We start from the raw sequence: 14,530 nt of genomic DNA on the forward strand, positions 1-14,530 counted from the left end.
CTTCCCAGGTCGATATTGAATGTTTTTCTGTAGGGGTTAGTCCAGCAAAATATCCCATATCTACTATAGCATACTATCGGCTCAAAAATCAACCTAGACACCATGTCTAATTTGATTTAGGAGGGCATTTTAACCTCAGCATCATGCTTAATTTAAACTCCCTTAGAAGTAAGATCATCAGCCCTAAACTAAGCACCATGCTTAATTAAGAGATAAATGAAACTACTCCAAACCTAGACATATACTAAAGCAAATAAAGGTAGCATGAGAGCATTTATAGAGATCTACTCAAGTGGAGATGAAGTAGTGTGATTAGTATTTAACAAATTGAGCATGTCTCAAAGGTAGGGACAACCAACATAGCAACATGGCAAAGGATGTTTTTATGTAAAGTACTCCCCCAAGCTTGAATTTTGCAAAATTCAAGTTTGGATGAATTTAATTCAATGTTGTATAATGATTGGTTGGACATACCTTGTGCTTGTCATTCATCCGATCTTCTTGCTCCAATCCTAGAAAGGTTAGTGACAAGAATACCCGAAGGAATTTTTTTTTACAATTATCCTTATATGCTCAACACACAAGGTAATATTGCAAATAATTAATAGCTCATGTACAATCTAATCAATGCTTTATTTTAGGACACTAAGCTTGTCCTTGGGAAACCATCAATTTATGTCGGCGAAGTGGTTTCCCCTCCAACACTGACCAATATCAAGATCAACTCAATGAGATCTGCAATATTTAATATAGACATATGCATCGACAACCACCCTTTTAAAGTTTTTATAAATAGAAAGGATGAGGGGGTTGGAGATCTCGAATGTGGTGATGTTGGAAAAACCAATGGATTGGGAAAATGTTGCATATGAGCATGGAGCAAATGAAGTGGCTATGAAATAAATTCCATGCTCATTAATGCTTAGAGTGAAATCCATGTGGTATGGTGAAAATGATAAGGTGAGTGTGGTAAAAAAGGAAAAGAAAAAGGATACACGGACGACTTGGTTAGAAACTAGCACAGCTACCATTCCCCGGCAACGGCGCCAGAAAGCTTGTTGGGTATTTTAAACGCAAATAGAAAAATCCGCAAGCGCACGGATACCGATGTAGCCTTCACCCGGGAGTATTCCAGAGTATCGATTTTCCACAGGGAACGTGAGTGTACTAATTAAGATCCAAGATCGCCCAAGGATAACTATATAATTATTTTTGGTGGGAAGAGAGGAAGTTTCCTGAGAATTCTCTAGTTGATCTAAGAATCAAGAATTACTTCAAGATTATCTATATTGGGATATCAGAGCACTAACCACGGAAAGAGATGAGAAGGGGGCTAGGAAGGTCTGACTACGGTCCTACAAACACCGATCCGAACGAGGTGGAATACGTCGACCGTTAGGGCTGTCACTACCCTAAGGCTACCACAACAATCCGCAGGATTGGGTGCAATTCCAGGTAATTGCAAGACTAAACACCTCATCTAATCTATTAATTACTACTCTAGCGTTATAAAGACTAGAGCACTTGATGCAAACGGGAATCCAATAAATAACTTGAATGTAAATAAAAGTAATTAAAGAACTCAGGAATTATGAATTGAAGAACCTGGAGAACGATGAAGAACGAACCAGTTGCTGCAAAAGTACAATGTTGAGGAAGATCCGACAGATCCGGCTCCTCCTCCGCTCTCCTCTTCTCTCTCCCTATTTTCTAGATTACAACTAGAACTAAGTAGAACTAGAACTAGAACTAGATGAACTAGAACTAGATCTAGATGAACTAGAGGTAGAACTAGAAGAACTAGAGGGATCCTCTCTACTTGGATGAAGAATTGAAACCCTAACTTTGATTCTGTAGAAGAGGTATGATCTCCAGGGGCCAGGGGGGTATGGTTTTATAGTCCCTTCAAGTGAATATGGGCCGTTGGATCAAACCGACATTAATCGCATGGTTTTCCTTGATCCTTTAGGTCGGTGGAGCGTTGTCCCCGAATTGGACTCTGATTGACCACTGTAGCAGGGCGGGCACCCTCAGGACTAGGGCGGGCGCCCTGTGCCTGAGCCCTCTCGGCCTCCGCTTCGTTCCCGTGGCTTGTGGAGTCTTCTAGATGATAGAAAATTGCGCGGCACGTTAATATCTCTATGTAAACCCGACGTGTGGACCTTTCTTCCGTATTTCCTGATAACCCCCTGCAGAAATAGACAAACACCAAAACTCATGGAATTCTGTCAGATAAAACCCTAAGTCGGGGTGTTGATTGCATTTAGATCCTTTTCCATGATTAGTTGATGGGTAAATGTGAGCATTAAGGACCGTCAACACCCGATCGCCTTTCCGTTCGTTCCCGTGGCTTCTGGACTCTTCTAGATGTAAGATAATTGCGCGGCACGTTAATATCTCTATGTAATCCCGACGTGTCGGCCTTTCTTCCGTATTTCCTGATAACCCCCTGCAGAAATAGACAAACACCAAAACTCGTGGAATTCTGTCAGATAAAACCCTAAGTCTGGATGTTGATTTCATTTGGATCCTTTTCTTTGTTTATTTAATAATTAAATTTGATACTTAAGGACTGTCAACAAACTCCCCCAAGCTTACCTCTTGCTCGTCCCTGAGCAAGGATAATCTCAGTGATGGATCAGAAGTTGTTGCAATACCTTTAAAAGTTGACAGTACACATGCTTCTAAGTGAGGTCTCATCTCTGAGTTAGAGTAAAGTGTCAAGACTTAAAACTTACTTATTTTAACTTTTACCATGGGACTTGTAACCGTCACTTCTGTCTTGAGTAGTTAAAAGATAGAACGGTCTAGTCAAGTGCCATGTCTCTTATTCTTGATCAGCTATAGCTCTGGAGTTTTTGCAGATTTTCAAATAAAACTCAGAGATTTCTTGTATGACTCTCTCAGATCTCTCTTTTGTGATATTTCTCGATCCTTACCAAGGCAGTTATGGTATATGCCTTCTCTCAAAGTATATAGTATTTGTAGTATAAGGCATAGTGACATTGCCTTCTCCCTCACCCTACTCTAATAAGGCTTTTGATATCTGGAGCTCATAGGTGGGAGATAAAGTATATATACTTACAAGACATTTATTGCATGTGTGGCGAATGAATGGTCTATGGTGATTATGGTGATAACAATGGTGAAAGTCTAATTCTACTTTTGCTCTTTTGAGGGGATTTGAAACTTTTGGAGGAGAATGAGATGCTCTATATTTTCTTTTTCTTTCCTCTCAGGTGGGTATTCTGTACCCCTAATTCTACTATCGGACACTTGTCCATTTTTACCTCTCGTCTCACTTTTTCTTTCGAGGTTCCGGGCACTTGCCCCTTTTTATTTCCTCGTATTTTTAAGAGCACTCATCTCCTGAAATAATATAGCAAGTCGTAGTAACCAAGATAACTTGAGCTTTTATTTCACAGGGGAAAAACAGAAATGTTTTTAGCTATTCTCTCCCGGATTAGGAGTTGAATATTTTTGGGTAGTTCTGGAGATGGATATGGGTGGATATATGTGGATGCGTACTTCTGGAGTAGAAGCAGCATGTGTGAGTGAACATGCAAGTGAATCTTGATTTAACCACATGACAAGCTCCTAAGGGTCTACACAGCTTGACCACACTCAATGCTTATAAGCAGTAAATAGTAAATGTGTGGCTCAAAGTCTAGCAAACATGTATATATGGCTGTGGTAGGAATTTAAACTCTCATCATACAGGAACTCATCATGTGATGTTTTAAATATTTTCAAAGATAAAATTCTCCAGAATTCTAGCATCTCTAGGAACAGATAAACAGCAGCTCAACCTTCCCATATCGTATCCGTTAACAACTTAGACTTTAGATCAAGTTTTCTTCCCACAAGTTAAGGTTTAGAGTAAGCTTTAAATTATAACAGTTATGTCTAAACTAGAGAAAGAACTCAAAGTCTAAAATTAGGCAGAGCAACTATTCATCATATCCATGCTAGAGTTTTATTATTAAGATTCAATTTAGCATAGCCATTGTATTTATTTATTAATCAAACTAAGCAAAAGACATATATATATAAGGATAAAATCTTTATTTGGTTTTTCATGGTTATGTATATTTATATTTTAATATAGTATAAGTATAAAGATAGATAGAAATACTTAGCGGGATAAATGGGGGTGCTCTCCCCCAAGCTGAATTTTGACGTAATTTCTTCTGATGTAGCTAGCAGGTGCAGAGGTGTATTTGAAAGTCGGCAGTATCCTGACAGCGATTAGAATTTCCTCCGTCTGCTAGTCTTCTTGATTCTTAAATTCTGTGGAGCTCAAATAGACAACAAAACTTTGTGGAACTGATTAGGTGTTAGCATAAATATCTAGCCTTTATCATGTTGAGCCTCCTTATTAAGTGTTACTTTCTATTTTTATATTTTTATTTTATAAAGCAAAAAAGAAATATTTATTTTATTTTTATGCCACCACAGTGAATGTACTTATGGGTTTTATGTCACTCGTATACTCACATGGGGCTTGCTATTTTTTAGCATTTTTATTTTCTTTTTAAGATGATATGAAGCTGATTAACTAAGCAAACTATTTTAAATATTTGAAAGGAAAAGGTAACTACCAAGTTTACCTCTTGGCAAGGCGTTCGGTGTTTTTAAGTCCTCCGAACGGGACTCTCTGTTTTCTCAGTTGTCCTGGGATTCGTTGAGTGGCGTAGTCGGTGCTTCCGGCGGCGCCTCTTCTTCGTGTATAGTTATCTTCTCTTTCCACACCTGACTCGGTGCTACGGTCTGCTCAAGATAATCTTGTTCAAGCTGTATGTCTACAGACCTTACTACTTCTCCTTCATAGTCTGCCCATCCGTCCTTGATGATTTGCCTCTTCTGGTTGCGGTTGCGTCATCTTCTTCTTGTCCTGACCTGCTTAGAGTCTTCAACAATATATTTAGGATCAGTAAAATAGCGGCTTACCTTCTCTGAGGGAAAGTGCATATGGACTTCTCCAGTTCCAATGTAGATGATTGCTTTAACGGTGCTGAGGAACGGTCTTCCAAGGATGACGGGTAGATCGTATTCGTCTTCTCCCATATCAATAACCTGAAAAGTCTGTGTAGACAAAATGATCGTCTATTTCGATAGGGACATCAGTTACTATACCTTCAACCTTTCGGAATGTCTGATCTGCCATCTAGAGTTGAATGTATGTTGGTTTTAAGGTCATGGTTCCGAACAAGAGCCGCCATTACGTTGACGCCCGATCCGGTGTCGCAAAGTGTCTTGTAGAAGTTATATCCATTAATGGAGCAATAGATGCTTGACATATCTGGGTCGTCCTTCTTGGTCAGAAATGGTGACTTAAGTCGATGATCTTGACCTCCTTGAACTGCAGTGACCATCTTAGCTGACTTGGTCCACACTTGCTTGTTCCTGTTCCTCGTGTTAGTCCTCTTCTGGATTGCTCTGGGATTTGTGTAGTCTTGTTCTTCAAGGAAAACGTCTCCTTCCTCCCTTTGATGTAGAAACTGATCTTGGCAGCGCTAGCGTAGATGACGGGTGCCCTCTCATCATTACCGGTCTCTATCACCACGAAGTCTGCTGCGGCATACAAGGTACCAACTCGGACACAGAGGTTCTTCAATATTCCCTTTGGGAAACTTAACGCCTGATCTGCAAACTGCAAACACATGGTTGTTTCTAATAAAGGATATGTAAAGAATTTTTCATAGAGTACCCTGGGCATAATGTTGACACTAGAGCCAAAGTCGCAAAGTGCTTCTGGGAAGTCCACCATGCCGATGGAGATCGGGATGACGGGGCGTCCTGGATCGCCTCTCTTGACCGGCAGAAGGTCAGTAGTAACTTCAGTGATGGGGTTACTCAAGTAGTTACCTGCATCAAACATGTCTACAAGATTTGCAGATTCTAATCCTTCCGGTTGTGATGGTATACCGGGGTTAGTAGCGGGAACAGCAGCAGCTATTTGATTTAACTGAGATTCAATCATTTTATTAAAGCTAATTTGATTCTTCATGACAATAGAGAAATTATCCATTCTATTATTTATATTTTCTAGCATTTTATCAATAGATGCCAATTTCTTAGATAGGTTATCCATTAGCTTTCCTTGATTAGACACTAACTCTCTCAGAGGTGGAAAATTATTATTATTATTGTAAGAATTGTTACCTTGATAATTACCTGAGTAGTTAGGCCTCTGTTGATTCCAACCTTGATTTTGTTGAGGACGGTTGTAATAGTTGTTGTTGTTGTTGATGTAGTTCACATCCTCAAGCATCTCAGGGCAGCAATTGCCTGAGTGTCCAGTATCTCCACACTCCTCACAAGTCATGTGAGAGTCGTAGATGTGCACGACTTCTTTCTTATCTCCAGCTCTATCATCGAGCTTCTTCATGAGCAGGTCTAGCTTAGGAGATAGAATGTCTACCTCCTTGAGCTGATGCATACCTCCACCTCTCTTGCGTGTCTGGGGTCCTTTCTTCATTCTAGCCTTGGTTGGACGCCATCTTCTCCACAAGAGCTGTGGCTTGTGATATGGTGAGTGATAGGAATGCTCCTCCAGCTGCAGCATCCATGGTCTCTTGGGTACTATTGCCGAGCCCATAATAAAACGTCTGCATCAGTAGCCAGCTCTCCATTCCATGATGGGGACATTCTAGGATGTAGTCTTGGAAGCGCTCCCATGCTTCTGGAACGGATTCATCATGTTGTTGCTGAAAACTTATAATTTTTCCACGGAGGGCATTGGTCTTGCCCATGGGAAAGAACTTAGCCAGAAAGTTCATGGAGCAGAGTGCCCACATAGTATTCTTCTCCTTTGTAGCGTAGAACCACTGCTTCGCTCTCCCCAACAGTGAGAATGGGAAGAGGCGAAGTAGTATAGCATCTCCGGGGACTCCTGATATGGTGAATGTGGTGCAAATCTCCAGGAAGTGTTGGAGATGAGCACTAGCATCTTTGTGTGCCTTCCCACAGAACTAGTTGGATTGCACCATGTTGATAAGTCCAGGCTTGAGCTCAAAGTTGTCGTCGATCTCTGCAGCAGGTTCAGTACGGATGTTGTCCGTAGTGGGAGCTGAGAACTCACGGATCGATTTGTTCGCCATGGCTTCGAACTCTAAATACAAGTTCCGGGTGAAACTTCGGTGATCTTCTTGATTGGATGAAGCTTCGTGCTGAAGTGTTGATGATCTCTTCTTGAGCTTGGCTCTTGTTTTTCTGAATAATGCTTCGGGATTGTCAACAAAATTTCCTGAAAGATGTCTTCTATTCATACATTACCCTGCATAAAATAAAATAGAAAAATATCGGGGTAAAACTGTATGAGAGAATTGATAATCTCAATCATATTAGTGATGTGAATGATGACTCAAAATTCCATATTCAATTCCTGATTAGTAATCAACCTTCTCCGGTAACGGCGCCAAAAATGCTTGTTGGGCATTCTTAACGTCATTACCAAAAGTAGACTTAGTTTTCTAATTCTGATAACGGCGCCAAAAATGCCAAACTTTCAATGTTGATTAATAATATGCAATTGCTCTTCTAAATAAATAATAAATGAGAGACGCGGTATTGAAATATGCAATTGCTCTTCTAAATAAATAATAAATAAGATCTGCAAGCGCACAGATTAATACCGATGTAGTATTTTAATCGGGAAGTATTCCAGGTATTGTTATTTATATTTTTACCACTGGGAAGGAATTGCTAAACATCAATGTTGATTACGGAATAAAATATAGGATTGAGTATTTATCATTGCATGTATAATTGAGAGCATTTATCTATCTCTTTCATATAGGGATAAATGTCACATAAAATCTCCTACAACTACAACTAAAAAGACTAAAGAGGGGACATCGTTTTGGTGCGACATTTTCCCCTCCCGCTTTGGTCCTGCCTCCTGCGAATCGTCCCGCGCGGCTCTCCGCTCAATACCCGCGCCCCCCGCTCTCCTTCCATCCTCTCCCCGTCTCCTTCCATCCTCTCCCCGTGTTCGCACCCCGACCCAGGCCACCTTCCATCCTCGCGCCCCCTCGCCCGCCTCCTCCTCCACGCACATCGCCGGATCCGCGCGCGACGAATCCTCCACGCAGACCTCGCCCGCCTCCTCCTCGACGCCCCCTTGCCCGCCTCCTCCTCCACGGATCCGCGCCGGACGAATCCTCCACGCAGACCTCGCCCGCCTTCTCCTCGACGCCCCCTCGCCAGGCTCCTCCTCCACGCAGATCGCCGCGACCCAGGCCAGGACGCGCGGATCCACACCAGGTCGCGCGGATCCGGCGACCCGCCGCGCTCCACGTCCGGCTTCCTGGGCAGCGCCGGCTCCTCGGCGCAGAGGCCCACGGCGACGCCAGCGGCGGCACCGAAGCCAACTGCGACGCTAACGGTGAGCCGCTCGCCCCGGGCACGCTCCTCACGCGCTGATGTTGGTTTCGTTCGTTCGCATATACTTTAAAAGCACCGTCACTCTTCATTCCGTATTTACTTCATCTATTCTGAACATCATGAGTTCCCCGAATTCATTATGCACTGGGATTTATAGACAATACTGCCTCGAGCTGAAATGTGCCTCACTGAGTAATTGGGTTTTATACCAGTCACCATGAACTAGAGACCTTCTGAATTCAGACATTCAGTACATTTGTGCATATGAATTGTCATCAAAGCCTGGCATGCCTATGACCAGAAGTTCTGCACTAGATTGGCAATGCCTCACCTCAGATTCTGGAAGCCCAGCTGGCGCCATGGCTTCATCTTTACATTGAACTAAAACATTGTACTAATAAGGACATGTAATCAGTAATCAAATTGTTCACTGTTAGATTCTATATAGATACATATAAACTCTAATAAATCTCTGTTTTTTGGAAGGAAAACAATAGAATCAGTGGTGAATTTTACACTTTGTGGCCATGGCGTGGTTTTCAGTTTTGTATGTGCTCAGAAGGGATGCCGATTACGCACGAAAACAATAGAATCAGCGGTGAATTTTACACTTTGTGGCCATGGCGTGGTTTTCAGTTTTGTATGTGCTCAGAAGGAATGCCGATTACGCACGTATTCAACTGTTACCATCCCTGATTTCTGAGTATCTGTCAATAATTAGCTCAAACCATTATTGGGCTGATGGTGATAAATGGTGCGTGCAGGAGCCAAGGTGCTGATCAAGTCGCCGGCCCTGATGCTGGTTTCCCCTAAAGTCTGTCAACGAGTCGCTAAGCTGTTAGTTTGTGAAGCTGTTAGTTTGTGCTTGTCCCAGAGATGCCAACATTCATAACATTGATACGCGTGGCGCTGCATGTCAACACTTGAACAGGCACAGGTGGACGGGGAGGTTCGAGGCGCATCTCTGGGACAAGCACTGCCTCGCCGCGCTCCACAACAAGAAGAAAGGCAGGCAAGGTGTGTACTGTATTTCTTTGCAGAATTCATCGACCACAATTGTTCTATTATACTATTATATACTTGACTTGATTGAAGGAGAATGGAAATACTGTTTTCTTCCTGATGAAAAATGGCTCCCCCACTTTCTGGATTGTAATTCTTGGTGCAAAATTTTCATTCACCTGTTTTCTCCAGGAAAGCTTAGTTTTTGAGTTTCAACAATTCATAGTTATTGACCTTTGGAACCTAAAACATGGTCTTCGTTATGCAGATAAAACCTCTTGTAAGTCCAACAAGAACTATAATCAGTTTCAGAGGCCTGCAGTATACATCGCATGACTGTCTCATAGAGTATGGATACATTATCTGTTTGCGCCATGATATATATATTTCCTGTCCACACACTCTGATCCTAAAAAATTTAATTATTGTGTATTTGGAAATTGTTCCTTTCAGACAGTTGAGAAGTGTGTATCTGTTTCTAAATATTTATATGATTAAATGTGTGTAATGGAATTGTTCTTACAAAGCTGACAGGAGGGTCTGGACTGCATATTCCATTTACTTTCTTTTTTGACTGAATGGCCAGTTTGGCTTTTATGTGACATTCTCTCTTGTTTGCTTTAGAAACATTTTTTTGTAACAAACTATGATAGTTGAAATTCGTATCCCACTATCTCCAATTGCTGCTTTGTGTTACCAGTGGATAAATCTTGGATGTGTTGCTTTCTCATGCATGCATTGGTGAAATAATAGCAGTAATGTATATACATTTATTTTCCTTTTACTTTCTTTTTTGACTGAATGGCTACTTGAAAAATGTTTATTTGAATCGTGAAAAGTGAAGTTTATTTGATAACAATACATATCCAATTTTGCTATATGATCTTCGGGGCAAGGCCAACATATTAATATATTTGACTGGCTGCTGGACTGTGCTCAACACTCATTAGAAAATTCTTTGAACTCACACAACTTATTAAACTGCAACTGTTGTTACGGTCTATGATCAATACAATGTTGACTACTATTTGTGGAGTTAGTAAATTTACTAATATGTACATGCTTTATTTATGCACTGCAGATTATAAGAGCTAGATTACTAATATGTACATGGAGTCCGCGGTGCCGCCCCAGCCAGCAGCACCTTGTGTCCATGCCGCCCAACTCCTGTGTTCACCCCACCCTCCACTAACCATTCCAGTCATTCACTGCTGACCCAGGCCTCCCCTGCTCGCTGCTGACCCCATCCTCTTTACATCTTATAAATTGTCAATGCTCGGTGTTTTACTTTACACCATAGATGACCACTTAGGTTTGTACTCTTTTAATTTCAGTTTTGAATAGTCATGGACCCAGTGTTATCTAAATAGCATTACTAACCATTTTTATTGATAAGCCATATATTCTCATTTTAGAAACATTGAACATTTGTAGACTTCTGCATAAGGGTCAATAGGAAATTTATTTACTCTCGCTAGGCCCTTTCAAAAACAGGTTGGTGCTAATAGTCCAACAAATACTAAACGAGTATGCTTTGACAGCTTCTGAAGTTTGCATTCATGCATCTATCGGTAACCTGTTTGCATAGCCCTGATAGTCATGCCTGGTACCTCTGTTTTTTCATTGCTGGCAAATTGGTTAACCACTTTTTTTTTCTCGAACACGCAGGAGAGCTGCGTATCATTATATTAAGAAGATAAAAGGTACCACACAACCAAAGAACAAAAAAAAAACTAACACCAACACACACAACACAAGCCACTCTAATAATTTGAGATTACACGCACGCCGTTTACAACTTAGAAACCGACCAACTCCTCACTCGCTACTCTTCATGCACCGGACTAGTCAAAGAAGAGAGGCACCGTGCGCCTGCCATCTCCCAAAGATGTCGTTCATCATTAGTAGCGCTGAGGGCTCTTGATATGCTAGGAGTCGCTCCATCAAATACACACGCATTGCGATGTGTCCAAATACTCCAAGCCCCTAGCACTACTAGGGAATTAAAACCCTTCTTTAACCACTTTTGACTTCCAACAAGTTGCACTTTCATTAAGGCTACAACTGGATTTGGATGTGTTAAAACTTAATAAAGCTATCGTCTTATATATAGCATATCTCAGGAACTGGCTATGCTGCAGTGCCATTCATGTAACTTCTGCTGCTCATAGCACTCCCATATAAATAGTAACTTTTCGGTCTTTGTTGTGCAGTTGGCCCTGCAGTTTGTTGATACCGAAGAGTTCCAGAGGTGACTGAGTTTAGTTAATTACCTCTTCTCATTTTATTCAGCTTCTTTATGGCCTAATCATGATTTTGATTTCAATATATCATGCTATTTAGGTTGCGGGACTTGAAACAACTAGGTGAGTTCAGTTTCTCTCTCAATATGTGGAATCTTTGACAAATTTTGAAAACTAAATGGAGTTCCATTGCTTGTTGTTTGTTGTTTGGCATTCCAGTTAAGATGTATTTGCCATTCTAGCAAACCGTGCGTTTTCGTCTAGCTCATGTGTATTCCTTCTTTGGGAAAGCTATAGCATCTAATTTCTATCATCTGGTATCAGGAAGAGATTGTTCATAATGGACCCTATACAAAATAATGAAGGTCGTACGCCATTTGCAGACTTGACAAACTCCATTAATGGAGGTAATTGTTCATACATTTTTCCAAACACACTTTCACTTGTATTATTGGTGGTGATTAAGTAAATTTGTATGAACTTATTTTCAAACAGCTGTTTATACATCATCAAATTCACAAGTGCAAGCTGATGAACGTGTGCAACGTAAAAGGGAAAGAGAAAAGCCAAGACATGCAACAATGAGTCAAGAACAAAGGGATGAAAAAAATAAAAAAAACGTAGAGAAAAATATCATCAAAAAAAGGCAGAAACTTCTCTAGCTGCTGGGTCCAGAGGTCCACCGTATTCTAATTTTCCGTTTTTGAATTTTGTATTACCATTTTTTTCGTTTATGTGAGACATATAGTATTGTATATCACCTACTTGTATTAGTCATTTGTTTGCTTATTTAGAATATAATTATGTTGTACCAGATGGATTTAAATCAACCACGGAAAACACCAATGGCTATGAAGATAGTGACTGGCTACATCGAGACAATTCATATAAACCCGTTTCGAGTGATAAAGAAAACACATGTTTCGAAATAGGAGTTCGTTTTCAGGCGGCTCGAGAGTATAATATAATGAAAAATTATAATAATATTATGAAGCATTACATGGACTTAAGATTTTGTGTAAGTATATTTTTGCATGGAGTCTAACATCTATAGGATAAATTAGGTGATATATTATATTGTCTTAACTTTTTCAAGTCATACTAATACTGACTCTCGTTATCCTTTGCTTTCAGAGAATGTGTGCTTTAACAAAGATGCCAGAATATCGTAAAAAATACAAAACAACAGAAATGGCTGCTGCGATTGGTATATGTGAGGATATGAAGTACAACTTAGCACAATGCAGATACGTAAGTCTTTTGCTCAACATTTTATTGATTGTTCCCTATAATCTATTCTAATCGTACCGTGTTTGTAGTTTCTTTTACCGTGGCTATCTTTTCGAAAATATATGCTTTATGTTTTCGACATGCGGGAAAAAATGCTCATCATGATTGACCCTAGACCTCTTGAAGAGTGGTGTAAAGACACACCAGCGCTTATGTATGCCAAATACACTCTTGGATTTAGCTACAACTACACAACCGCAGTTAATAAATATATTCCTGGATGGGATGAGGATGTTTGCAAATGGAAATTTAAACGGGCAGAAAACATTGCAGAGGACATAGATGGGTAAATAACTCAAAATCACCATCGGTTACAATAACAAATACATATGGTTTAACTATTTCTATATATTGCTGATTGTGAATCTTGATACAGGTACTTAAGTGGATTTCTCGTCCTACAGTATATGTCTGCATGGAATAGACCACAAGCCACACACATTTATACCGTGAGTATAACAGTTTGTCTCAGTTTTTATACAAATTTTTTTTATAAAAACGTAGTATTATCCATGCGACACACACTAATATATATACATATACTCAAATGTGTGACAGGATGGTATGGAGATGCGGCGAAACTTATTTGTGTATTTACTAGCGCACGAAAGAAATGGATATCGAAGATTTCTTCCTGCCGATATTAAACATTATTTTGGTCGTATCACCGAAAGGTCTATAAAGTAGAATTTATGAACTTATAACATCATGCTCTCCGTGACTATGTTTGAGTTCAGAAACTTTGCTTCTTTAAGATAAATATCACTTTATAGCTGGTATTTAAGTTTTATTATAATATTATTATTTTATTGTGCGATACGTGTATTTTTAATAAAAAATGTTAGCTATCCCGTAGCAACGCACGGGCACGCTACCTAGTATAGATAAAGTATGAATGGTGACAAAGATAATTAATCTGATCAGCATAACTTAGCCACATATAAATATGATAAGCACCTCAATAGATATTCTAGCAAGTCATTAGCATGGAATTAGGACGAACTACAAGAATATTTCCTAAGTTATTCTCAACTATAAAGTCTAGCATATCATAGTTAGTGCAATTATACTTGGCAATCATTGCGAGACAGGACTACGCCCGTGCATAGTGATATTATCAAAGAATATGGGAAACATAGCAATAAATCCCCTGTAATAATGTTGCTCTGCCAGCCCTTTACACGAGAGGGGGACTATATAAGAATCAATGGAGCTGTCACTACCACGAACTACCCCCCGATCTGGCATATAGGGTACAATCGCAGATAAATACGGTATAGGCACCACGCCTACACAATACTTATCATTTACCCACGGTACACATGGATAAACGCTATACGATCCTAAACATGTATATAATTCCAATCTAACTAAGTCAAGCCTATAACTATGATAAACTAAGAACAATATAATTGTGAATATAAACAAGTAGAGCAAAGTCATAATCAATATATTGAAGTAGAACAAAGTCATATTCATAATATTGAAGAACAAAGATGAACAATTGAAGAACAATAGAGAATTACCAAGAATCCTCTTGACAGATCCTGAAACCAATCGAAGATTGACTCCTTCTAGTTGTAATCCTACGTAGTTATGCTAAACTA

The 14,530-nt window shown here is 40.0% G+C and overlaps 2 protein-coding genes and 1 long non-coding RNA gene across 3 annotated transcripts in view; all 3 read left to right on the forward strand.

The window, feature by feature from the left end:
• LOC110432635 (protein transport protein sec31-like) overlaps positions 1–10,055 on the forward strand; it is a 48,266-nt gene extending 38,211 nt beyond the window's left edge. Inside the window, exons 2-5 of the mRNA XM_021453409.1 lie at positions 7,845–8,389; positions 9,153–9,225; positions 9,320–9,405; positions 9,659–10,055. Of these exons, the coding sequence (XP_021309084.1) occupies positions 7,845–8,389; positions 9,153–9,225; positions 9,320–9,405; positions 9,659–9,726 (772 nt within the window). The 3' untranslated portion in view covers positions 9,727–10,055. The remainder of the gene's footprint in view (positions 1–7,844; positions 8,390–9,152; positions 9,226–9,319; positions 9,406–9,658) is intronic.
• On the forward strand, positions 11,609–12,526 carry LOC110433195. Its single transcript, XR_002450621.1, has 3 exons — positions 11,609–11,756; positions 11,958–12,040; positions 12,129–12,526. It is a non-coding gene; the product is annotated as an uncharacterized LOC110433195 (long non-coding RNA).
• On the forward strand, positions 12,741–13,695 carry LOC110432224. Its single transcript, XM_021452212.1, has 4 exons — positions 12,741–12,884; positions 12,953–13,209; positions 13,300–13,372; positions 13,482–13,695. The coding sequence occupies exons 1-4, from the start codon at positions 12,771–12,773 to the stop codon at positions 13,608–13,610; spliced, it is 573 nt and encodes a 190-aa protein (XP_021307887.1). The 5' UTR covers positions 12,741–12,770; the 3' UTR covers positions 13,611–13,695.

The sequence above is a fragment of the Sorghum bicolor genome, chromosome 2 (genome assembly GCF_000003195.3).
Source record: "Sorghum bicolor cultivar BTx623 chromosome 2, Sorghum_bicolor_NCBIv3, whole genome shotgun sequence".
In the NCBI taxonomy this organism is placed as follows: Eukaryota; Viridiplantae; Streptophyta; class Magnoliopsida; order Poales; family Poaceae; genus Sorghum; species Sorghum bicolor.